The sequence below is a fragment of the Rutilus rutilus genome (genome assembly GCF_951802725.1).
Source record: "Rutilus rutilus genome assembly, chromosome: 22".
In the NCBI taxonomy this organism is placed as follows: domain Eukaryota; kingdom Metazoa; phylum Chordata; class Actinopteri; order Cypriniformes; family Leuciscidae; genus Rutilus; species Rutilus rutilus.
In genome coordinates this window covers 27,413,761-27,440,634 of record NC_140227.1, presented here as the reverse complement: position 1 = coordinate 27,440,634, position 26,874 = coordinate 27,413,761, and the positions used below count along the sequence as shown (strand labels likewise).

The following is a 26,874-nucleotide window of genomic DNA, read 5'->3' as shown; positions in this document are numbered from 1 at the left end:
GGACTTGTATTTTCTTTTTCTTTTCTTTTTTTTGGGGGGGGGGGGGTGAAATTCAACATGATTTAAGCAATTTTTTATAAAAAAAATTGGTAACACTTTACAATAAGGTCTTATTTGTTAACATAGTTAACATGAACTAACAATGAGCAATACTTCTACGCATTTATTATTCTTAGTTAATGTTAATCTCAACATTTACTAATACATTTTAAAAATCAAATGTTGTATCTGTTAACATTAGTTAATGCACTGTGAACTAACGTGAACATGAACATTTTTATTAACTAATATTAAAGGGTTAGTTCATCCAAAAATGAAAATTCTTTCATTAATTATTCAGCCTCATGCCGTTCCAAACCCGTAAGAATTTCGTTCATCTTCGGAACACAAATGAAGATTTTTAGATGAAATCTGAGAGCTTTCTGTCCCTCCATTGACAGCTACGCAACTACCACTTTCAAGCCCCAGAAAGGTAGTAAAGACATCTTTAAAATAATCCATGTGACTCCAGTGGTTTAACCTCAATTTTCCAAAGAGACGTCAGTGCTTTGTTTGCACAAAAAAACCCATAATTTACCAATTTATTACAAAATATGAATCTCCAATGCGCGTTTAAGCAACAACGTCCACCCTCGTGCCAATACAACACGCATGTGTCGTGGTGCTCTTGCAAGTTGGAGTCCAATCATTGTCCAATAATGTTATCTATTGCATTAACATACACAATTCTATTGTACACGACTTTATTGTAAAGTGTCACCAAAAAAGTCATGTGTTGGTAAACCGAAAGCTCAAGATCAAATTACATCATAATGTCAGAGCTTAGAAATTGTATTCATATATCATCAAAAATATATTTATCACAGAAAATATGTATTTTTTTTGTTTTGTTTAGCTTTCCTTCCTCAAAACAGTGCAAATTATATTTCTTTAAGAATTTTTATTTCACTAAGGATGCATTTAAAAATGACATCTTTCTTTTCTGAATATTTTTCAGAAAGATAAACAATCTTGTCAAGTTCTTGTCCACTAAATTTAAATGAGAATGTTTGAACTGTGTGTTGTGAGTGTTTTAATGCGTGTGTGCTGAACCTTGTGTTTGTAACACAATAGCGAGTATGCCGGCGAGTGAGACCGAATCCATGAACACAGAGAATGAGAAAGGAGAAGAAGAGAAGGTGACATGTTGCGGCCCAACATGGTGAGAAAACTCACAAATACACATGAATTTATTTTTATGTCATCAGTAATGAATCATTGTAATATGCTGTATCAAGGAGGAATATGAATACTCTGGTTTCTTTTTTAACTTTACAATTTGTTTCAATTTACAGTCAAAAAATTTCAAAATCAAAGTGCAGGTCAGTAAAGATGTGATTTAGTATGTGCTAATGTCCGTTTATTTACATGTCATTGCATGTATTTACATGTTATTTGCATGTATAACCGTGAGCTTGCATGCTCTATCTGTCTGTCTGTCTAGCTAACTAACATTCCAGCTAGCATTCCAGCTATCTGTCTAACTAGCTAACATTCTAGCTATCTGTTTAGCTAGCTAGCATTCCAGCTTGCATTCCAGCTATCTGTTTAGCTAGCTAGCATTCCAGCTATCTATTTAGCTAGTTAACATTCCAGCTATCTGTCTAGTTAGCTAGCTAGCTTTCTATCTAACATGCTATCTGACTAGCCAGCATTGTGGCTATCTAGCACTGTAGTATTCTATCATTTTAGCATTTTACCAATATAGTAGTAGTATTCTAGTATTATGTCTATTGTTTTATGTATTGCTCTGTTTATCTAGCATTCAATCATTCGGCCATATATAATATATAGCGTTCTGTTGTTTTATAGTTTGTTTTATGTTGTATAACCCTCCTGCATTCTACTGTATATAGTGTTCTATTTTTCTAGTGTAGTGTTGCTCTATTTATCAGTTTAACGCATACCTATCTAATATTCTAAGATTCAGACTAGTGTTCTTTTTTTATCACTTTAGGGTTCTGTCAAGTGCTCTAGTATTCTAACGTTGTGGTGTCCTTTCTATCTAGTGTTCTAGCTAGTGTTCTGTAATTCTATCTGTGTGTTATTTGTGCAGAATTCTATCATTCTAGTGTTGTTTAGTTCTAGCATCCTGTCTATCTACAGTAGCATTCTATTGTTCTATTTAGCGCTCGGTCGACTGTTCAGGTGTTCTATCTATCCCAGCATTTTGTCTAACATTCTGTATATCTAGCATTCTATCTCTCTCTCTCTCTTGCATTCTAACGTCTATTATTGAGAGTTTAGGTGTTTTATCTAGTGTTCAATCTCTCCTTTCAATGCATCATTCTATTTCCATTTCTTCTTGTGTCAATGTTGTCTGACTTCACTGCCTCCTCTTTCAGTCGGCGCTGGCGTCGCTGGAACCGGTTGTGTCGAAGGAACTGTCGTTTGGCTGTGAAATCTGTGCCGTTCTATTGGCTTGTGATCATCCTGGTGTTCCTCAACACTTTGACCATCTCATCAGAACATTACAACCAGCCCATGTGGCTCACACAAGTACAGGGTGAGCTCTGCGTGCATTTGTACTCCAAAGCAATGAGTGTAAAAGATCATGACCGCTTCATGTTCTCACGGTTATCCTCTCTTTTCTGACCCTGATTGGTTTTCTCTTGTAGACGTGGCCAATAAAGTGCTGCTGGCCCTTTTCACATGCGAGATGTTGGTGAAGATGTACAGTCTGGGCCTGCAGGCTTATTTTGTGTCTCTCTTTAATCGTTTTGACTGCTTTGTGGTGTGCGGTGGCATCACTGAGACGATCCTAGTGGAGTTAGAGATCATGTCGCCTCTCGGCATCTCAGTGTTTCGATGTGTACGACTTCTCAGGATCTTTAAAGTCACACGGTAAGGGATCGGAAAATGAAAATTGTTAAAGTGCCCCTATTATGCTATTTTAAAGGTTCCTAATTTTGTTTTGGTGGTCTTCTACAATAGATTTACATGCATTCAACTTAAAAAAAAACAAACACTTTAATTTTCTCACAGTGTCTGAAATGGTATGATAAACTTCCCCTTTCTGTGAGCCAACTCTGCTCTGATTGGTCAGATAGCCCAGTTGTTGTGATTGGTCTACCACTTACAGCACATGTCAGAAATGAAACACCCATTGCCATACCTGAATTTCAGCTCCAGAGGCTTCCTCAGCACTTGATAACGATACTAACAATAATGATGCTGTTGTTTTACTGTATCAAGTCTAACACAAGTCCTCATTCTGCGGAGGTGCATGTAAAGTAAATCTGCTTTTACAGCGCAGAAAACAGCATCTTCTCGACATGTAGACAACACAAACCAAACTCTTCCAGGCCTCAGCTACAACTACAGTGTTTGAGGGTCAAAGTAGACGTTTTTCACAGGCAGCCAATGAGACTATAGGCTTGCGTTATGGCAATGTGCATTTCAGAATCTGTTCCTTCTTTTGGGAGTCAATAGCTCCATTTATCATGTACTTTAAACTTTGCAGACCTTTTACAGTCACAAACAGCTATATCACACACTGCATGAAAGGTAATATCTAAAAAAGAATAATGGGGCACTTACAGTTCATCCTGTTTTTTGACAGAATGACATTTAAGAAAGAAGAAATTTTTGCAGGGCTCAGAACACTTTTTTTTACACAGTTTGTTTTTTGCCTTTTAGTCATTGGGCGTCTCTCAGTAACTTGGTGGCATCTCTGCTGAACTCCATGAAGTCCATCGCATCTCTATTGCTGCTGCTCTTCCTCTTCATCATCATCTTCAGCCTCCTCGGTATGCAGGTGTTCGGCGGCAAGTTTAACTTCGACGAGACACAAACGAAGAGGAGCACCTTTGACAACTTCCCTCAGGCCTTGCTCACTGTGTTTCAGGTGTGTGTGTGTCTTTTTTTATGTTATTTTAATGAGATATGTGTTTGCTCATGTGTAACAATGTTGTTCTCAGATTCTGACCGGTGAAGACTGGAATGCCGTCATGTACGATGGAATTATGGCATACGGTGGCCCATCATCGTCAGGAATGATCGTGTGCATCTACTTCATCATTCTCTTCATCTGTGGAAACTGTATCCTCCTCTTGCTGCTGCTGACTTCCTAATGAAGCCAAAAAAGGAAACGGAAAAACAAAGGGACATTTTTTTTTTTGTCATTCCCTTAAGGAGTCAATTCATCTTCTTAGACGTCAGACATGTTGGTGTAAGCCTAATTGTGCGGCTAATTGTAGATTAGTTTTTAACTATCTTGGTTGCAAGAGAAAAGTTTGTAGTTTCAGTTCCTTGGATGTTACCCTAGAATCAGAGAGTTAAGTCCCGCCCCATTACTGTTTTTGTCTTGAATGAGGCAGTTGAACCCTAGTGCCTAGTTACTACAGTATATAGCAGTTTGCAAACAGTAACTTTTTTGTAGTTTGCTATTTCATAATGTCAAGACATACAGTATTTTGAATATTGTGAAAAGCCTTAAAATATTGAGCTCTGGTAGTATTGCATTGCAAAATTGTGTTGTTTTCTTATGAGCATTACAGTATAAAGCTGTTGGTCTACTTAACACATTGACACCTAGACATTCTTCTGAATGTGTTCTTGGCTATCGCTGTGGACAACCTTGCAGACGCGGAGTCTCTGAACACAGACACCGACGATAAGAAGAAATGGTAAATGATAAAAACTTGTAGAGGTCATTTAATCAAACATTGAGGGCCTGGATCTAGTTTCCACTGCTCGTGTGCTGCATTTTACAGTGCTTGTTTTCGTGCCTTTTTTTCCCAAGTGAGGAAATTGATGAAAATGAAGATGATGCCAAGGTAACTATTTTGTGCCTGTTTTTATGTTTTATGTGTTTCTGTGTTAGTAGTAGGATATTATAGCGTTGCTTTCTTTCCTTCAGGCTGGAGAGGAGGAAGAAAAGGAAAACGCAGGTAAAGAACTATATCATGTCGTTGCTCATCCAAGATGATTTTTTTTCTATACTTGTCCTGACCATCGTGTCCGTGTAACAGAGGAGGAAGAAGAAGAGCCGGACGTTCCTGCGGGGCCCCGTCCACAGATCTCAGAGCTTGTCAAGAAGGAGAAAATCACTCCAATCCCAGAGGGCAGTGCGTTCTTCATCTTTAGCAACACAAACCCGTATGTGTCAAATTGACGTGTGCTCAAACATACACACAACTAGACTGGAACAAAGACCCATGTAAACGTTTACACACACTTCGTTTCTGAATCAAATTTTACATTACGTTTATGCATTTGGCAGATACTTTTATCCAAAACAACTTGTATTGCATTCAAGTAATTCATATCCATTTATGCATTCCCTGAGAGTCAAACCCATGACTTGGTGTTGCTAGCATTTTATTTTAGTATTATTTATATGCTAATATAGTATTTGTTAATATTTTTGGATTATTATATTTTCAGTTTTCATTTTAGTTTAAGTCTTTGTAATTTTGTATGTGCTTTTGTCATTTTATTAGTTTTCTTTGTGTTTCTATTTAGCTTTAATTTATTTTGATTTCAGTTTTAGTTTTAATAATATTAAAGGCAACATTTAAAATATGTTTTTTTTTTTTTTTTTTCTAATTTTATTTCAGCTTTTCAATTACCGAAAACATTAACAACACTGTTTTGAGTTATAGTAACACCGTTGTTTGAACAGAGCCTGTCACAAAAACATAATTTGTGCAACAGCAACAGCAAATTTGTTCTTCAGATGTTCATTTTAGTTGCCATTAATGTGTCACCACAGCATTAGTTTATCGTTTTGGACAATATAAGAAAAACCTGATCAAGCGTTAGACTGTTGTTTTTGCATTTTGATTAAATCCATGTTTCTAATGACTAAAAATCATAAGGCAAATGAACACACATATAGTGTTTAAGATGTTTTTCAGTGTCTCCTCCTCTCTCTCTCTCTCTCTCTCTCTGTAGAATTCGAGTCGCCTGCCACAAGCTGATAAACCACCACATCTTCACCAACCTCATCCTCGTGTTCATTATGCTAAGCTCCGCCTCCTTGGCCGCTGAGGACCCAATCAGAAACTTCTCTTTCCGGAATATCGTGAGTACAACTTGCGCACACATTGGTTCTGCAAATGTCACATTATTCATTAATGTCCAAAACATATTCATACTCAATATATTCAATCTAAAACAACATTGTAAACGAAAGTTTAGTGTTATGATCAAGCATAAGTGCAAGGGTTTTTGTTTTGTTTTGTTTTTGGTTAAGAGCTATGTAGTTTATGTACTCAGGTTGTAAACATTAAGAAAACTACATTTATTATTTTTATTATTTAATTTTATGATTAAACAAGAGTTTACAAGTAAGTATATGTTACCCACTCTCATGTCGTTCCAAACCCGTAAGACTTTCGTTCATCTTACGAACACAAATTAAGATATTTTTTAAGGAAATCTGAGAGATTTCTGTCTTCATCGTTGATCAATGTTTATATTTAAATTAAACGTAAATTAAATCTGTTCATATAAAGCAATCGTGAAGTTTTTGAAGTGTCAGTGTTTTGGGTGAATGGACTTTCAATGGAGGCACAGAGATCTCTCAAACTGCATTAAAAGATCTTCATTTGTGTTCTGAAGATGAACAAAAGTCTTATGGATTTGGAACGACATGAGAGTGAGCAAATGACAGTTTTTTTTCATTTTTGGCTGAACTAACCCTTTAAAAGGGTTAAATGTAGGGGTGTAACGGTTCAAATAATTCACAGCTTGGTTTTTATCACGGTTTCAGGGTTTCGGTACTATGTTCAGGGAAAAAAGGTACTGTCAAAGAAAATAAAAACAAATAATCAAAGTACAAGCAACAGCACAAAATAATTATGATAGAGCAAAGATACAAAAATATATAAACAGTGCTTTTCAAGTTTTTCAGGTGTCAGTAGTTTTCAGGTTAATTTAAAATAACATTGCATATAATCTCAACTGTATAAATTAAATAAAGTTACAAATGCTATTCAGTCAAGAGCAGTGAGTGATTTTTTTTTTTTTTTTTTTTTAATTAACATTAAAAGCACAGACAGGAGGAATATTAGGCTGCTGTCACTTTAAGACGTAATGCACGGATCCGAGATACTGATACTGTACACATGCGTCGTCTTTCTCGACCGTTTACGTTCGCTGATGACATCACCTACGATGTTTGCTAGGATACTCGCCAAGACGGGCATTTCGTGTGAATCCGTCCATTCAAGAGCAAGACTTGAAAGAGAACTCGGCTTTCCGTGTGTGTGTGTGCTTCTGATCTTTGTCCACGTTTTTTGATCATCGCTGTTGTAACATATCGGGAAGACAGAAACACACAGTAGCCAAACTCTGTCTGTCTGTTTTACGTGTTGATATTTTCATCAAACCATATTATAGATGCGTCGTCAGATTTAAGATGAATCACGGTGCAAGTGCGTGCCAAACCATTGATGGAGAACTGTACGATTAGATTTTTTAATTTTTTCTACAGAGAACCGTTACACCCCTAGTCAAATGTGATATTTGAGAGCTAGTGGAGTTGTATGTTTTGTGCATCTGTTATTCCTTCATCTCTTCATATCTGCTAACCCTTTTCTTCCAAACTAAGGACTTCCTTCACTGAAAGAGTAACGTTTCTGTGGTGTCACCATAACAGACTAATAATTAACTAAAGGACACCACATATACCTATAATTCTAAATATATATTCTGATGGTAAATGATGATTGCTAAATGTCCTTGATCTTTGTTAAACATGTACATTGCTCTTTGCAGATACTTGGTTACTTTGACTATGCTTTCACGGCTATCTTTACTGTAGAGATCGTGTTAAAGGTAAATGTCCTGCCCTGTGCTCGTGTTGTGTGTTGTGTATGTTCAGTAACGCTGTAACCGTCTGGTTTATTCCAGGTCCTAGGCTATGCAGATTATGTCTTCACTAGTATGTTTACATTTGAGATCGTGTTGAAGGTAACCTCTCGGCACACAGGCCTGGCTGCATTCTCTCCATGTGTGTCACCTGCTACTTCAGTACTACCTGGCTTGATCAATCTCTTTTCTTTCTCTTTTTTTTTTAAACCATGGCACCTCTTTTACTAAAAGACTAAAAGAAAAGAAATGTCTCAGAACATGAAAGCACATCTTCATCAAACACAGCACAAGAGTTGTCAGGTTTTCACTTTTCTTTTGGGGAGAATGACAGGGCTTGAACTCAACCCTGATTGGTCAAAGTGGGGGTTAAGGAAGTTTTGAAGGAAACCGATCTGGAGAAATCACACAGGATTGTGTCTGTAAAACTAAAATGCTTTTTTTTTGTTGAGGAAAGAAAGCAATTCAAAAAGACGAAACTATGCAACTCTTTGTGAAATGAAAATAACACACTGCCTCTCTCATGCCTTCATAACTGATTGGGCCGTATCCAGTCCATAAAAGAGGGGGCAAATGTGACCATGCTTGGACAGAACATGGTTCAAACCCCTTGACTGAGTGCATATCAATGCAATGCGACCTCCAGCGCCATACAGGGCAGCACAGTTGTTATTTAATGAAGCTGCAGTTATTCTCTCTGGCTGTGTTCAGAATGTCATACTACAGTGCTATTCTATTCCTGCAGATTATAGTATGTATTCTGTGTACAATATGCACATTTTCTCTATATGTTTCTCATTGTTAGTTCATTTTAGCTAATGCAATAGCTAATATCAACAAATATGGCCATATTGTGTATATAACCAAATAGTCTTAACAGAACCTGTCAAAAAAGCATTGTGTATGGTAAAATATGTATGATACAGTATACAGTTTTCATTAACATTTTTAAGCTTGCATTTTTCATATAATATGTATGTGCTATTTTATTTCAGCTTCATTCCATTAACGAAAATTTAGTTTTAGTTAACAATAACCACACTGATTTGAGTCGCAATGACGCCGTTTGTGGAAATCTGAGATATTACTTAGTTTGAACAGAACATACTTTAAATGGGTTTTAAATTTAAATGAAAAATTTAAGTGAAAACTTAACTTAAAATGTATCCTTCGAATGTTGATTTTAGTTGCCAGGAATGTGTCACCAGAAGTTTTATTAAAATATTTCAGGCAATAAAAGACTAAATCCATATGATTGTGTAATGTAGAAACCCGGAAATAATTACACCATGATTTTTAACCTATTAGTGATCAGACTGCCAAATATAACACATTTTTATACAAAATTGACTTATTGTGAAATACCCAGTTTTATTTTTAAGATGCTAACTGGATGCTACTCGCATGCAGGTGATGAGGTCATGGGACAAAAATATTAGCATACTGCTATTTAAATAGTTTATTGTGTAACCATTTTACTTCCCAGTTTTATAGAACCCTTTAAAATCTAAATTCAAGTTTTATTGCTTTTAGTCCGTCTCTATAAGATATTATCAACTGAAAATGAGTCAACATGCAGAAGAAAAGCAAACTGCACTTAATAAATGATTTTAATTGTTTTTAAGGAATAGTAGGCTAGTATTACATTGTGAACATAGCCTCTTGTTTTGTGGAGAGATTCTCATAAGTGCTGATCTTGGACCAGCAACTTCTACCAAAAAATGTTTTATGAACATTTTGTAAGATTTTCACCTAAAGTGATTTATGTAGTTATCTAAACTTGGTCTCTGATCAGCAGCCAACGTTTGCGTAACCCAGTGCTCGCCTTCATGGTGTGTGGTTGCATCTGTATTCATAATCATTCAGCAAACGACTCCTTTGCATTCATGATTTTGGAGCGACTTGCTTTGGTTTTGGCTGGTCTTTTCTCTGCCTGCTGAATATGAAGTTAAAGTAGGAGCTTCTTCCCCCTCTTTATCTTTACCGAATCTTGCCGAGGGAACAGGGCGCAATGTTCTCAAGGATAAAAAAAAAAAAAAAAAAACGGCTCACATGAATGTGACAGTAAGGGAAGTTCTCATTTCAGATCGCCTGATAGATAGGTTCCCTTTCTTTCTGACTCTTCTCTTACTCTTTTATCTTTTCCTCCTGTACTCTTTCTGTCGATCCTTATTTCTTCTGTCATAAGTTAGTCCCCTTCGAAGCTCGGCAACAAACAGCATGTTTTATTGCTGGGCCCCCTAGTGGTGGATTGTGAAACAGAGCTTACTACTACATTCATGTTGACTCAAGCCGTGAGGGTTTGGCGGAGTTAGCGCTAGGATCTCGCCTTTAGTTCAACTCCGAGCACGCCACCCTTAAAAAAGAGTGATATTAAGGAGTGTAAACGTGTGTTTCTGTCTATGCGAGTGTGTGTGTGTGTGTGTGAACTCTGTCTGAGAGTGTGATTTACTGTTTTCTCTATGTCCTTCATTACGGTAGGGCAATTGTTGACCATCTACGCTTGTTTTGTTAGATGACCACATATGGCGCGTTTCTCCACAAGGGGGCGTTCTGCAGGAACTACTTTAATCTCCTCGATCTGCTGGTGGTCGGCGTGTCGCTGGTGTCCTTCGGAATTCAGTGAGTGATGGTTATATTTTAAGGCTGCACGATTAATCGGCATAAAACCAAAATCGCAATATGGCTTAGTGTGATTATCAAATCACAAAAGCTGCAATTTAATTAAATACTGTATATATACGCTACATGTTTCAGAGTGAAGCTTGACATTGTGTTCTTTTACACACGAGCAGCTCATCATTTGGGGTTTTCAACGTCCCAGAACGGCTCAGTTCGGGAATCATTTCCCCCACCTGATAAGAGAAGATTTAAGGGCTTCCTACAGTTTTCTGCCCAAATAAGACAGCTAATTTAATAATTTAATTAGTAAATTTAAACAAAATATATTTACAATTTACAATTATACTGTATTCTTTTTGTCTTAAATAATTTTATTTTTATTTTACAGTGACATTTTACAATAGTAATTTTTCTTATTTTATTTTTATTTAGAAATAAATATTAGTAATAATAAGAGATATTTAAGAGATCTCATTTGTGGTTTTTCTTTCCTATGGGACATGCTTGTTTGATGCTGGTCAGTCTGTCGGACAAGCATCACCTCGCTGTTCACCGGCAAAACTTAGCATGGCATCATGAAGTCAGTTGACCAAGGACCAAGTCTTGCTGGTCAATCAGGTTTAGAAGCCTGGCGGAAACTCCAGTATCAAAGAATTGAAAGCATGGATTTTGTTTTTTGGAAACGCGAACGCTTGTTTCTCTTGCAGATCGTCAGCCATCTCAGTGGTGAAGATTCTGAGGGTTCTGAGGGTGTTGCGTCCACTCAGGGCCATAAACCGAGCTAAAGGACTGAAGGTTCTGCCAATTGCTTTCCTTTGAGATGAATTGTCTTCATACATTTTAATATGTTTATGGTTTTGGAAAAATATAGGGCTGTCAGTTTGTTTAAGATTCTACATCTGTCTGACAACCTCTGACTTTTAATCTTTGCCTTCTGCAGCATGTGGTCCAGTGTGTGTTTGTGGCCATCAGGACTATTGGAAACATCATGATTGTCACCACACTGCTACAGTTTATGTTTGCCTGCATTGGTGTACAGCTCTTCAAGGTAAAATATGTAATATACTGTATGGGGTCGGGTTTTTTTTGTATGTTTTTGAAAGTCTCTTATTCTCACCAAGGCTGCATTTATTTGATAAAAAATAAAGTAAAAACAGTAATGTTGTGAAATATCATTACAATTTATAATGACTCTTTTCTTTTTTAAATGTATTTGAAAATGTCATTTATTCCTGTGATGCAGCATCATTACTTCAGTATCACATGATCCTTCAGAAATCATTCTAATATTCTGATTTGGCATTTAAGAAATATTTCTTATTAATGTTGAAAACAGTTGTTCTGCTTAATATATTTGTGGAAACCTTTCCAGATTATTTTGTGAATAGAAATTTCAAAAGAACAGCATTATTATTATTATTATTATTTACTTTTTCTTCAGGGGAAGTTTTACCGTTGTAATGATGAAGCCAAGTCCACCTCAGAGGAGTGCAAGTGAGTCTAATTGAAGTTTTTAATCACCACTGAAGTTAATAATTAGCCATACTTATGAAATAAGTTTGAAATGCTGCTTTCATAAATTTATTGTAAATGTATTGCAAGTTAATGTAATAATCAAACTTATCCAAAAAGCAGTGGCTATTAGAGAGGGTAAAATAAGCATTTCTCTCTCTCAGGGGAACATATATCATGTATAAGGAAGGAGACTTGAACCAGCCAATCATTCAGAAGCGTCATTGGCACAACAGCGATTACAACTTTGACAACGTGCTCATGGCCATGATGGCTCTCTTCACAGTGTCCACGTTTGAAGGCTGGCCATCGTAAGCATTCAACAATACACCATTTTATAACTTGGATATAGAATAGCACCTTTATTTTATTTTCCATTTTGTTATTTTATGTTATTTTATTTTTTACACCTTAATATAGATTAGATATAGAAAAGCCACTTTTTTTTTTTTTATGCAAAGTTTAATTTGTATTTTTATTATCTTAATATAGATTTTATATAGAGCTGATATATGTGTGTGTGTGTGTGTATATATATATATATATATATATATATATATATACATATATTTATATGTATATATTTATGCACCTTATTATAGATCAGATGGAATGCCACCTTTATTTTTTTTTATGCAACTTTACCCTAGTGAAAAATAATTTGACCAAAATGTATTTGAAATACATTTATTTTATGCTAAGTATACTACAAATACATTTACATATTTATGTACTTAATATGAATACCCTGCAGTTGTACTCTTGGTATACTAAATTGATATACTTACAGTCTGCTAAATTGTAACATCTAATTTTGTACTTAGTGCACTTTAGTTATCTAGAAGTAGTGCATGCATTTAAAGACTGATATACAGTGATCAGACTATCCTAATTTTACTAATACGGATATCAAAACACATTTTAGGCTTAATTTTAATACGTGCATTGTGCAATAAAGAAGTACTCAAAAATAAAGTTTAATTATAACATTTATGTATATATAAAAATAAAAAAATCAATAAAAACTTATACAAATCCCATGTGTTACTCTTTATGCATCCATTTTAAAGGAGCAAAAATCCCAAGCAGTTATCAGAAGCCTAAGCCTAATAAAATGGCTGAATGTAATTGGATATTGCAAAATGACAAATATTGGTTCTTGTATTGCGAGCTCTTACTCAGACAGTCGAGTTTCCTTGTTCAAAAGCACTGGGGTAAATGAACGAGTGTGTTATTGTAATTTTTGTGTTTGTATTGGCGCTGTTGGTAAGTGCCACTGTGAACTCGATGCCAACAGTACCACGCTGTTCCTGTAATTACAACACCACACTGCTTCAAATGTTCTGTTAGTTTAACACACACTCACACACACAGTGACAGAATGACACAATATCGCTGTTCCGTAACTGAGGGTGTTGAAGTAGTTTTTCCTTAACTCTCCATTCTCTCAGTTTACTTCATGTCGTCTTTCCTAAGGTTGTTGTACAAGGCCATAGACTCCAACCGGGAGAACATGGGTCCGATCTACAACTACCGTGTGGAGATTTCCATCTTCTTCATCATCTACATCATCATCATCGCCTTCTTCATGATGAACATCTTCGTGGGTTTCGTCATCGTAACCTTTCAGGAACAGGGAGAGAAAGAGTACAAGAACTGTGAGCTGGACAAGAATCAGGTAAGAGAACACACAATAGGATTGTGTGGAAACCCTTGTGAACTGCATTGATCTAGACTTATATCTCATGCATTATTTTTCCATATAGTACACAAAAAAAGTATGCTGGCTTATAAGGATCCCCTATTTTTTCAAAGATAGCATTGCATGTAGTATATCCTTCATAGATAATAAATACATGAATTGACAGAATGAAAAGCATCATTTGATGTGTGTCGTCCTCAGCGTCAGTGTGTGGAGTATGCATTAAAAGCACGTCCTCTCAGGAGGTACATCCCAAAGAACCCGTATCAGTATAAGTTCTGGTATGTGGTGAACTCCACCGGCTTCGAGTACATCATGTTTGTCCTGATCTTACTCAACACCATCTGTCTTGCGGTGCAGGTAACTTCCTTTATTCTTAGGTAATTATAAGTAGTCTTAGTTTGCTTTCATGCTTAATGTTTAAATAATTGTTTGTGTTTAAATATTCAAACCTGCTTCATAAGCTCATTTTGTAATTTTATTTGATGAGATATAACTATGCATTAATACACATTAATTTTATTATGATTTATTTATTATATTATTTAGCTGTATATTTCATATTAATTAGCTCTTTATAGTCCCCATTAAATAAAAAATTTGGTGTGTAGCTTTTAGTGCATGTCTATACAGTATATGATGTGTGTATATATAGCGTACAATATGTATTTGAAAAAAAAACAAATATATTGTATATATATGATTCATAATATGCTATTATAGTGTTTATTAATATTTAAAATAGCTTTAAATTTGTATATTTTTAGTTTTCTGTTATACATAATATATATATAAAAAAAAAAAAATATATATATATATATATATATATATATATATAAAATCTTTTTCAGTTTTAGTTAACAATAACGACACCGGTATGCAGGGTGTATATTCATGTTTGTCTAATGAAATGACCTTTTACTTATACATTTTCTACAATTTAATATCATTCATTTATGCGGCCAGCACTATGGTCAATCCGAGCAGTTCAGTTATGTAATGGACATCCTGAATATGGTCTTCACTGCCGTCTTCACTGTGGAGATGGTCCTCAAACTGATCGCTTTCAAACCCCGGGTGAGTAATTCAAACACATAGATGCACACCATTATACATTATCACACAATTTCCCATTTGGACATTCAGATCAGTGCAGTATAAATACACTTCCCTCCTCAATATGTCATGCTCTTCCACTTATATCGTTAGATGCTTACACAAGGTTTGTAATGTTAACTGCCCACTTTTACACATGCAGGTTTGTGTTGCGAAGAAGGACAGAATGCTAGTAAGCATCTCAGTGTGATGTGCAGTGCTGTCGTTTTCAGCTTTTCTGTGTGGCGTGACTAACAGTGTCTCTTTGACACGAACAGATTCAGTCCATCATCTGACAACAGCACAGTTCTTCCTTTACTAGAAAATAATATAGTAAACTTTAAGTTTCCTTCTTTATATTAATATGCTCAAAAAAATATTTAGGTCGAATTTTAAGATTTATGTATTTGAATTGCTTTAAAAAATATCCATCCGTTTTGATTAAATAGTTTTAACATAAACTAATAAATGTTTTTTTTATTAATAAATGTTTTAATTTAGTGCCCCCCCCCCAAAACGCGATCGCTAACATGCTACATAATGGTTACGTTATTTTGTTGTCATTTGAGAGATTTATTTTTAAATTTCATCAGAACGTAAAAAAGGTAATCATCACGTTGGTGTCGTCTCATCATTGTCTCGTCTTATTCTTTGAAAAAAGGTCATCGACCTTCCAACGATGTGGACCTAGGCTCAAATTGATATGGTAAAAACGACACAATCGTTACTGTTGTTATCGCTGTGTGCTGAGGAAGCCTCCGGAGCTGAAATTCAGGTAGTAAGCGTTTGGTTTCTGACATGCACTGTAAGCGGTAGACCAATCACAACAGACTGGGCCATCTGACCAATCAGAGCAGAGCTTTTTGGAGAGGCCGAATCCTTTATCAAAGAAAATGAAACCGTGTTTTTATTTATTTATTCATTTATTTTTTACCTTGGATTCATGTAAACCTATTGCAGGAGACAAAATAGGAACCTTTAAAATAGCATAATAAGGGCACTTAAAAACTGTGTCACCTAATTGGATGGAAAATGTTATACTGTATGCAATTCAAATACATAAATCTTAAATATAGGCCCAAATATGTGTACTTGGTTTGGGTGTTGATTGATACTTTAATAAATAAGCTGATAACAGTTTTTTAAATGATCGGAAATGTACTGCATCTAACTTCTAATCACACATATATTCCCTGGCCGTCCACCCCTTCGCATTTCTCAGGGGTATTTTGGGGACGCCTGGAACGTCTTTGACGCTTTGGTTGTGATCGGCAGCATTGTAGACATAGTGCTCAGTGAGATTGATGTAAGTACAGCACAGTTCTAGGCCCTGTGTCCTCTCTTATATCCGTTCAACCCTTATCTTCAGACAGGCTCAGATTTCAGCTCAGGGTGAGCTACTGTACTTTTCAACTGACGACTTGTTTCTTTAACTGAGATCTAACATCTGTATTTCTTCTCTGCACCTTCTTTTTCCTCCCTCATTCTGTTCCATTCATTTCTTTCCCCCTCTTCCTTGTGTGTGGTGTGTGTCTTTTATTAACAGCATTATTTCACTGACGCATGGAACACATTTGACGCCTTAATTGTTGTCGGTAGCGTCGTAGATATTGCTATCACTGAAGTCAAAGTAAGTACAACCGTTTTTCGCCTTTCCAAGTGTAGAAGCCTTGCAAAATAAGCATATCTGGTGCCCAACACATATTTTATCCACAAGAATATCTTTATTATGTGCTTCAGAACCCAGATTTGGACATCAAGTGGGACTCAACACAGTAACAAAATTGTTTATTGTACAAAAGGGAAATATTGATCTATTTTTATTTTAAATGTAAATATGTATTATACATATATTGGGTCTATTTTAAGTTTTTTTTTTTGTTGTTTTTAAAAAAAAAGAAATATCTTATGCTCACCTACCAGTGATATAGTGAAATATTAATACAATTTAAAATAACTTTTATATTTGAATATATTTTAAAATGTAATTTATTGTTATATTACTATTATTATTAAATGATTCAAATATCATTTAAATTATTATATAATTTAAACATTTTAAATATATACATAAACAGTTATGCTGCTAAGAAACAAAAAATATATATATATATATGCTGTGACAATAGTTTAATTTCTTGTAATGGCACTGATGATTTTTTTGCAAGGTTTCACTATATGTTGTCTTGAGTTATTTGTGATGTGAGTTGAGGTCGTTTAGCTAACCTTAATAACATTAACAGTCACACCTTCTCTTTCCCCTGCTTATCTGAGATAAAACAACATCTTGTGAACCTCGAGGACTCTGCTGCTGAGAAAACTGCTGAAATCGCTTACCGAGCTTTTTGTTGTATATTTGTGTGGACCATTAATCCGTTGTGTGTAAATGTGTGTAAATGCAGCAAGAACTGCAGAAATCCATCAGCTGGTTTGTCTAACGCTTGTTCTTCCATTCTGTCTCCATAGAAACTTTTAGAGGCAAGTATGGGAAAATGTGATCTCCTGTTTGCTTGTGTTCTGCTTCATAATGACTTTATTCCTTGAAGTGCTGTGAGGACAAAAACAAAATTCTCGTCAAAAGTTTGACAATATTGTTCCGGTTTAAGAGTTGTCATCAAGATCAGTTCAGAAAAAAGAATATAATTGTGCCTTGCTGATTTTGTGTAATGAAGTAAAGCCCTCGCTGCCTTGGCTTTACTGATTACATCAAGCCAAATCAGCATTAATGATTAGTTTTTGTGGGCAGGAAGGTTGATGACTTGTTAAAGGAAAAGACCACCACTTTTTGACATCACACTTAAAATGTTCAGCATCAAACAAATAAACATGGAAACTTCAGCAATTGAATGATCTGCTTTGTTACTAAAACATTTTATATTAACATTATATTATCAGTGTTGTTGTAGTATTTTATACTTATAGTGTTTATTCATATGGTAAATTGGCTTTTATTTTTGTATTGTCAGTTTTCATTTTATTTTACTTCATTTTAATACTTCGACTTAAAGGTGCATTAAGCAACTTTTCATGTTAAAAATACCTGTTTTTCTAACCCATACATGCTTAAACAATTGCCTGATGGGCTGAATGAGCCCTTCTATGATCACTGCGATTGCCTCTATAATCCTGTACAGTAAAATAAATAAGAGGGATTCGGGACGGAATCGACTGGGCGTGACGTCATGCGCGTTCACGCTCACCTGGTTATGTCTGGCAGGTTTGTGTATTCGCCGCCATTATCCGCATCAGCGAAGACAACTCGAGCGACTTTTGCAAAAGTAGAAGATGGATTCAAAGAGACCGGCTTCTAGTTCATCCCAAACCCCAACGCAAACTCCATGTAACCGCGGGCACAACTCTGGTTGCAGTTTCGCGTGTCGCCAGAAGGGGGCATAGTTCTGCAAAAACTCAGAGACTTGCGCAATGCACCTTTAAACATATTTATTTCAGTTAGTTGCAGGACCTAACACTAACTTTTTTTGCCATACATATTTTTCACCTGCTTTTTATTTGTCCTTTGTTGTTCGATTAACATTTAAAACGGCAGCAGGAATATTGGGCTGCTGTCACTTTAAGAGCTCATATCTAATACAGTATACTGATACTGATACACATGCGTTTACTTTCTCAACTGTTTACGTTCACTTACTGTAAGACATAACCTACTATGTTTACTACTAGGATACTTGCCATTTTTTTAACATCATTTGTGAATTTGTCCGTTCAAGTGCAGGAAGACGTGAAAGAGAGCTCAGTTTAGTATTCGCGTGCTGTCTGAGACGTGGCTTTCTGGGCGCACGCTTCGAATGTTTGCGCACCCAAAGGCGTTCCACACAGCGCGCGAGTAATGGAATGAGCTCCCTTTCGAGTCTTCTTGAATATTGTCAAGGCTTAAACTTTCATGGCGATGCAGCGCTGGCCCGTCAACTGTCCCGAGCGTCGTTCACGTTTGCATTGTTAGAATTCATAAAAATGTTACCGGCCAACTGCCGAGCGACACCGTTTCATATACTCGCCAACACAGATTTTTACTCTCATTTGGCGCTTGGCGGGAGTTAATTTTAGGCCCTGGTTAATTGTACGTTTTTCCATCCAATATTCATATTTTATTTTGTTTTATTTAAATATTTTAATTATTCATTATTTCTGTATTATTTCAATTAACAAAAACGTATTTTTAATAGTTTTAGTTAACAATATCAACACTATTATATATATTTTTAAATATATATTCAATGACATTTTACCTAGTTGTGCTATAAATACTTGAAATGTTAAGTTGAATGCTGGACATGAAGAGGGTGGTGCTGGAAAGTGATGGTGTTTAGCAATGGTGGAGTTTCTGTGTGTGATCTCTTTGGTGGTGCTACTGAAAATCCTGTATCTCACAATTACTGTCCAGTTTCAGACATGTAATGTAGGGAATACACACTCTTATGTATTGATTGGTTTGTCTCTCCTCTCACACGCCTGTCACTCTGCTGTCTGAGCTACAGTGCTATCTCTCTGGAGTCTCTCATGTCCCAGCGTCCATATATAAATGTATATATGTGTATATTGTCCCTATTGGTGTTTGTATTGTGGCCATTTTCATTGGATGTGTTGCGCATTGAGTCTCTGTATGTCGTGTCCTTGTATATAGTATGATTGTGGACTTGTGTGGATGTTTGTGTGCGAGAGAGAGAATTTGAGAGTGGCTATGTCTTGTCTTTGTATGTTTTTGTTTTATTTTCTGTCTGTTTTCCTCTACATCTTTATTTTCTGCTGTGTTTGTGCGTTTCAGTGGTGATAAAACTATTAAGAGGTTTCACAAGGTCTTCTATCAAGCCTATCTGACTAGATTCTTGCGATCCGCTAACGGTTTCAGAAGTTCATAGTTCACCCAAAAATATTCATTTCCTCACCCTCATTTTGTTCCAAACCTTTACAACATTAATTCCTGTAGAAATCTTCAATAATAAATTGCAGCTATTTTTTCATGCAACTACAATAAGCAGAAAATGTATGAAACAATATCATAAAAGTGGTCCTTATGACCTAACCCATACACAAAAGAAATATATTTTCTGGATATGTTTTGGAATATATGCACATATTTGAAATTGGCCCAATAAATATATTTCATACTTATATTTCATATATTTTTGTTATATTTCAGAATATATTTCAATGTATTTTTTTCTGTACGGGTCCCCAAAAGTGTCAAAAATATATGTGGCATATATTCCAAATACATTGAAATATATTCTGAAATATAACAAAAATATATGAAATATAAGTATGAAATATATTTATTGGGCCAATTTCAAATATTTGCATATATTCCAAAACATATCCAGAAAATATATTTCAAATATAATTCTTTTGTGTATGGGAAGGCCCGTTTACACCAAGGACGATAACTTTAATGTTATTGATAAGGATTTAGTTCTAAAAATTGTTTATAAAAGAATAGCAGAATCACGACTATAATGATAACAGCACAGAGAAACAATATAGTTGGAATCACTTTCAGAACAATTTTTTTCCAGCTGATAAATGATAAAAAATATTGACAGCCAATCAGAATCCCTCCTGCTTTCAAGAGCTCAAGCATTTAAAGGGGCAGACGACAAACTGCAGCACACTATTATAATAAATAGAGCGATATTGTACATTGATAGTTATAATTTTTAGTGTGAACAGGTATTCTTTTTTTATAGTCTTCTGGACGATATAGCTTTGGAAACATTTATATGCAGGTAATTATTCCCTATTGTCCCATAGGGAACATTATTCCCAACTGGATCTTTGAGTCAGTGAGTTGAACTCGAGAACTGGAGCAGTTTGATTTGTGAATGAATCATTCAGACAGGTTTTGTGAACTGGATTCAGTGAAAAACGATTCAATTCACAAAAATGTTTTGTTAATGAATCAGACATCGCTATACGAAGGTATGGTTGTGAAGACTTGGGAAAATGGCATAAGTTGTGTGGAACACTTTTAGTATACTGTACATTTATGTCATATTTGCAGGTTTTGCACTTTCATGATATTGCAAAGAGTGGTCAGGAAATTCTTCAAAAAATCCATCAGGTTTGAAACAAAAATGAATGAATTGTTCTTTTTGGGTGAACTATTTCTTGAATTTGTATAAATAATTCATTCTTTTATCATTTTAAAAGCCTTGTGAAACTCATTTTATCACTGTTTTTAGTGGCTTACAGGCATGCTGAATTTAGATATACAATTTTAAAATCTGCAATTATAGATATACAGTAAAGCATTAGATGAAAGACAGCAGGTACAAATCTCTGGTTTTGTGTCCTGCTGTCTGATCTGAGATGCTCGTACAGTATCTATATACTCATTAATGCCCGCTCGGGGGTATGTGTGACTTTCACCCAATCTTGCGGTGGTTGGAGTGACTGGTTTGCCCATCCCCTGTTGCATGCTGGGATATGTCCTGCTAACATTAGCTTGATTCTCTGCAGATGGCGCTCGGGCACCCGCTCCACACTCCTCCGGTCAGTGCCCAAGCGGTGTAGTCAGTTTGAAGTTTGCTCTTCCTCTCTTTCAGTGCCTCTTGTTCACCTCCAGACAGAATGGCCCTGGAGCTCAGAGCTGATTTAAATAACGAGAGATCAAAATATCCAATCACTAGCAAACTAATAAAACACCATCATTCTGTTATACAGAGTTCATCTGGTAGAATCATATGAATAGGACTCACTCAACAGGATCTCGGCCTGTGGTCCAGTAGTCAGTGTATTTCCCTTCTTCTTTTCTCTAAGCCTTAAACGAATGAATCAATTTTAAGTCCGAATCCCACCTAAACCCGATCCAAAGTAATTATGAAAGTATCATTGCACTTTCCAGTCTTAGAAGAGAGCTCTTGGTTGGTCTGTTTAAACTACATTGTGATATTTCTGCGGTTGAGTTCTGTTCTCTGACAGCACAGAGATGCAGTTCATCTGTATATCTATATCTCTGTAGTCTGTCTGTCTGCTGAGTGACTGTCTGTCTCTCTGTTCTGTCTTTCTTCAGTGAGCTGTTAGAGCTCAGAGGAGTGAGTAGAGCAGGTGTGTAGACGTCAGACAGGCTGCATGAACTCATCACTGCTTATTGCTGACTTCCTTACTTCCTTTCTGCTGCTTCTCCTTCCTTCCTATCTCCTTCCTACCTTCTTTTCTTGTTTTCCATTCTGCTTTTTCCTTCCTTCCTTCCTTCCTTCCTTCCTTCCTTCCTTCCTTCCTTCCTTCCTTCCTTCCTTCCTTCCTTCCTTCCTTCCTTCCTTCCTTCCTTCCTTCCTTCCTTCCTCTTTTTCTCCTTTCTTCCTATCTCCTTTCTGCTTTCCTTCCTTCCTTCCTTCCTTTCTTGTTTTCCTTTTTGCTCTTTTTCTCCTTTCTTCCTATCTCATTTCTGCTTTCCTTCCTTTCTTGTTTTCCTTTCTGCTTCTTCCTTCCTTCCTTCCTTCCTTCCTTCCTTCCTTCCTTTCTTGTTTTCCTTTTTGCTCTTTCTCTCCTTTCTTCCTATCTCATTTCTCATCTCTGCTTTCCTTCCTTTCTTGTTTTCCTTTCTGCTTTTTCCTTCCTTCCTTCCTTCCTTCCTTCCTTCCTTCCTTCCTTCCTTCCTTCCTTCCTTCCTTCCTTCCTTCCTTCCTTCCTTCCCTCTTTCTTTCTTTCTTTCCTTCCTTCCTTCCTTCCTTCCTTCCTTCCTTCCTTCCTTCCTTCCTTCCTTCCTTCCTTCCTTCCTTCCTTCCTTCCTTGCTTCCTTGCTTCCTTCCTTCCTTCCTTCCTTCAATCCTTCTGCTTTCCCCCTCATTCCCTAATTTTTTCTTTATTTCATTTGTTTCCTTCTTTCAGATTTCCTTCCTTATTCTTTCTTCTTTCTGCCTTCCATCCTTTCTTTCTCTCTTTCTTCTCTTGCATTGGACAGTTAGAGCGCCCTCGAGTGGTGACTCTTTAGCAGGGCACATGCATGGAGGTTCTGCAGTGCTACTGAAACACTGAAGTTCTTCAAGGCTTGTGTTGCTGTTATACAGAGAAAGACATTGTATGTGTCTAAGCGTGTGCGCACATGCCCGACTGCTTAACGCATGAACCGTCAAACGCTAATGCCAGAAACTGCATCTTATTATTTCTGCTTCTCATGCAAATGTAAAACGTTTATGATGAGGCTGTATGAGTGAAGCCATATCTGTCTGGAGTCTCTTCTTTCTGCACAGATTTTTTTCTGATTACATGCTGAATTTTCTTCCCATTGTGTGAGTGTTTTAATGTTGATGAATGCGATGTTTGATAAAGTTGTTTGACTTTGCAAAAATTAATTACAGAGGTTACATTAATAGTGGATATTGGACTAGTCCAATGGACTAGTAAAAAGATGATGAGAGGACATAACCAACTTTTATCTGTACATAAATTGTTAATTATTACAAAACTTGAAATGTTTTCACTGCGTGGAATTGGTTGCTAGTTAGCTGTTAGTGTCACACTGTACTATGTATTTACTAAATATTCTTTCAGTGAAAGTCTTTTTACAAATAATTATTTTTAATCATACAAAAACTACAGATACATAATAGCATTCATCTGGTTATATAATTTTTTTTTTTTATCACAACATTGACGCTGTCAATGCATCTAAATGTAGAGGAGTGTATATTTGTATTAGTTATACTTGTGTCTTTTGATGATGCTTAGCATTTGTTTGTTTTTTGGATATTCTCTTGTTTACATAGTTGTAATCATTGCATAAGTGTGCGCTAGTCCATCACTGTCCTGTTAATTTGTTTGTGTGTGTATGAATGTGTGTGCTGTATTGTACGCCGATGCTGTCTACAGCTGCTTATGTAATCCACGGGATAGAAATAAGGTCACATGATGGATCTTCGTGTTATATAAGCCCCTTATGTGAATCTAGTCGTGTTTGTCTCTGGTCACTGGTCATTTTTCAGTCCTTATAAGCAGTTTTGAATGGAGGATTGTCTGTCTTGAGGTCGTTTGAGCCAGTTTGCGGTCCTGGCATCTGTCGGTTAGAAATGTTATAATAGAGTTTTATATAATGAGTGTCTGTGAATGCGTTTTAAAGCGTAAGTGGCTGTGCTAACGTCATGTGATAGTGATTAATTCAGGTCTTTGATTTTAAAGCCCACAGAGGCACCTCAGGTGGATGAGTCGGGGGTAAGAAATTCTGCCCCTCTTGGGTTTTTTGCCCAATTTTAGAGTCTGCATTCCTTTTCAGGTTTCCGTTTGAGTTCTGATTTGAGTTCTGGTTGAGTTCTGTCTTTTGATTAAACATTGTTACCTCTCATCTTAACCCACCCCAACTTCAATTTGTTGTTTCTTTGCATTTATATCTACGTTTGTTTTATATTTGTTTGCTTTGGTTTTACATCTTTTGACTTTTTTGCCAATTAGGGGGAGTGTCACGCAAACGTGACAAACTGTGTGAGTGTGTGTGTGTGTGGGGGGGGTTGTCGGGCCCTCACGTTTGTAGCGCTGACACTGCTGCATGGTTAAGGGGCCCCTGAAGTCAGGTCAGATTAGGTCGGATCGGGTCAGGTAAGGTTGTGACCTCAAACTGACCTTTCACCCATGAGGTTTGGGGGCCCACTGTAAATTGGCATGAAGTAACTCTGGGTCAAGAGAGCCATGCTTGTGCTGATGTTTGCAGTCAAGTATGGCAAAGTTTTTTTTTTATCCAGCATGCACCCTTCTTCCCCCCTTCCTTTCTTCTCTAGGATTAAAGCATGAAACGCATGGTCTCTGGTTGTGTTTCTGGATCAGTCATACCAGTCTAAATATTATATTCTCTTAAAAAGCATTGACGTTCTAAATCCCATTTTTTTTCAATTCCTAAAATCTACATTTGGCTCTAAATGAACCTTCAAAAAGTTTAAAACTATATTGTGCTGCCCTCTGCTGGTCAGACTGCCTTAATACACCCCGATGCCCTGTGTTATCTCTTTTCCCTGATTGGTTCACTGATGCTTACTCCGCCCCCACAGAACACAGAGGACAGTGCTCGCTTTTCCATTACCTTCTTCCGTCTTTTCCGTGTGATGCGATTGGTCAAGCTGCTGAGCAGGGGGGAGGGCATTCGAACCCTTCTCTGGACCTTCATCAAGTCCTTCCAGGTCAGAAGAACATAATGAAAACCCAATTATATAGATATTCTTGATGCTTTTCTCCTTGTTTTACCATAAATCAGTCATGCACTTTATTAGAAAGGGGACTCGTTTACAGTAATAGTGTTTCTGTTTGGGGTCAGTTTGTCATAGTAATATATATATATATATACTGTATTTATATGTTATGTTCTTTTCTCAGGCCCTGCCATATGTCGCTTTGCTGATAGCTATGCTCTTCTTCATCTACGCTGTCATTGGAATGCAGGTTAGTTTCATTGATTTTGTCCATGGTGAATTGAATGGATGGTTGTGGTTTGCTATTGGTCGATCACATGTGAGTGACAGGTTGCCCCGCCCCCGTGCCAGTAAACACATCATCAGAGAAGAGATGTCGCTGCAAGAGGCAGGGGAAGTAATATTGATTCAACATTATGAGGACATTAATTAAAATAAATAAAGATGATGTGCACAGATAAATAATAAATACTTCAATATTGCGTTAAAAATAGGAATTGTCAGTTTTGATTTCATGGTGACTTCTGCTAAATGGCATTTCAGTGAGTGTATTTGATGACAGGTCTAAAATGACACACTTCAGCTTTTAGTACTGCACAGTGCAACTTGATTTACCATCAGCTGAACTCACTCCATCTTTCAGGTGTTTGGGAAAGTCGCCATGGTGGACCACACACAAATCAACAGGAACAACAACTTTCAGACGTTCCCCCAAGCTGTGCTTCTGCTCTTCAGGTCAGTGAACGGCACGGTGAAGATGTTAAAGCTTTAAATCTTTATGAAGATGCCGTTTGTTACAGTTCCCATTTTTTTTATGCTGTCGGTTCATCTAGGAGTTTGTGTTTAATATAAAATGCTTTATCGGATTACGTTTGAGATTATGCATTGTGTGTTTTGGGGTGTAGATGTGCTACAGGTGAAGCCTGGCAGGAGATCATGTTGGCGTGTATGACAGGGAAGCTGTGTGACCCGGAGTCAGACTATAATCCTGGAGAAGAAATGACCTGCGGGAGCAGCTTTGCCATCATCTACTTCATCACCTTCTACATGCTCTGCGCCTTCCTGGTACACACATACTAACTACACTTCCTTTTGATTTTTTCCTAATTATTATAATTACTAGAATAATATTATTTATAATATTACATGTCCTCCTTCAAGCATTTTTAGAATTTATTAAAAGCATTATTTGGTATGGAAGCTTGTTTCCTCCTCAGAATAAAAAAAAAAAAAGCTAATTGCTTTTATAGAATATAAAATGAGTTTATAGCTCATAATTTCAAGTTATAAACTCCATGCTCACTTTTTTCCTCAGAATTGCGAGAATCTCACAATTCAATTTTTTTGGTTTCTGCCGCTGAAAAATAAATAAAAAATGTAATTGCGACTTTTACAATTTTGAGTTTTTTCCCCCTCACAATTACAAGTGTATATCTCACACTTCTGACTTTTCTTTTTAGAATTGTGAATTAATATCCCAGAATTGCAAGGAAAAAAAACGAGAAAAATGTCAGAATGTTATAAGTAAAAGTAAAAAGTCGCAACTCTTTTTTTAATTCTGTGACAGAAACAAGCTTTCAAAATTTGGTCTCTTCACTATTAAGTCATTTTGAAGCCACAAAGGGATATTTTTTTTGGACTTCTGTGAGAAATTATTAACCATTTTTATCAAAAGTTGTTCATCAAATTGAATAATATCTTGTTTTAGATCATTAACCTGTTCGTGGCTGTCATCATGGACAACTTTGACTATCTGACCCGTGATTGGTCGATTCTGGGGCCACATCATCTTGATGAATTTAAGAGGATTTGGTCAGAGTATGATCCAGAGGCCAAGTAAGAATATGTGAATGTGTTTGTGAATGTACCTGTATGAAAGAATATCACAATATGCCAGTTGCTTGTCCATGATAGCAATGAAATGAAGATAAAATGTGATTTTTCAGTCAATGTTTC

General features: G+C 36.3%; 1 protein-coding gene across 1 annotated transcript in view; it reads left to right on the top strand.

Moving 5' to 3' along the window:
- cacna1da (calcium channel, voltage-dependent, L type, alpha 1D subunit, a) overlaps nt 1–26,874 on the top strand; it is an 87,246-nt gene that overhangs the window by 46,661 nt on the left and 13,711 nt on the right. Inside the window, exons 11-38 of the mRNA XM_084394623.1 lie at nt 1,114–1,201; nt 1,335–1,361; nt 2,385–2,545; nt 2,658–2,883; nt 3,679–3,886; nt 3,960–4,080; nt 4,577–4,667; nt 4,784–4,817; nt 4,901–4,931; nt 5,013–5,139; nt 5,938–6,067; nt 7,765–7,824; nt 7,900–7,959; nt 10,373–10,479; nt 11,187–11,274; nt 11,420–11,527; nt 11,921–11,973; nt 12,156–12,302; nt 13,468–13,669; nt 13,895–14,053; nt 14,660–14,770; nt 16,335–16,418; nt 23,921–23,953; nt 24,781–24,909; nt 25,103–25,168; nt 25,562–25,653; nt 25,824–25,983; nt 26,627–26,754. Of these exons, the coding sequence (XP_084250749.1) occupies nt 1,114–1,201; nt 1,335–1,361; nt 2,385–2,545; nt 2,658–2,883; nt 3,679–3,886; nt 3,960–4,080; nt 4,577–4,667; nt 4,784–4,817; nt 4,901–4,931; nt 5,013–5,139; nt 5,938–6,067; nt 7,765–7,824; nt 7,900–7,959; nt 10,373–10,479; nt 11,187–11,274; nt 11,420–11,527; nt 11,921–11,973; nt 12,156–12,302; nt 13,468–13,669; nt 13,895–14,053; nt 14,660–14,770; nt 16,335–16,418; nt 23,921–23,953; nt 24,781–24,909; nt 25,103–25,168; nt 25,562–25,653; nt 25,824–25,983; nt 26,627–26,754 (3,031 nt within the window). The remainder of the gene's footprint in view (nt 1–1,113; nt 1,202–1,334; nt 1,362–2,384; nt 2,546–2,657; nt 2,884–3,678; nt 3,887–3,959; nt 4,081–4,576; nt 4,668–4,783; nt 4,818–4,900; nt 4,932–5,012; nt 5,140–5,937; nt 6,068–7,764; nt 7,825–7,899; nt 7,960–10,372; nt 10,480–11,186; nt 11,275–11,419; nt 11,528–11,920; nt 11,974–12,155; nt 12,303–13,467; nt 13,670–13,894; nt 14,054–14,659; nt 14,771–16,334; nt 16,419–23,920; nt 23,954–24,780; nt 24,910–25,102; nt 25,169–25,561; nt 25,654–25,823; nt 25,984–26,626; nt 26,755–26,874) is intronic.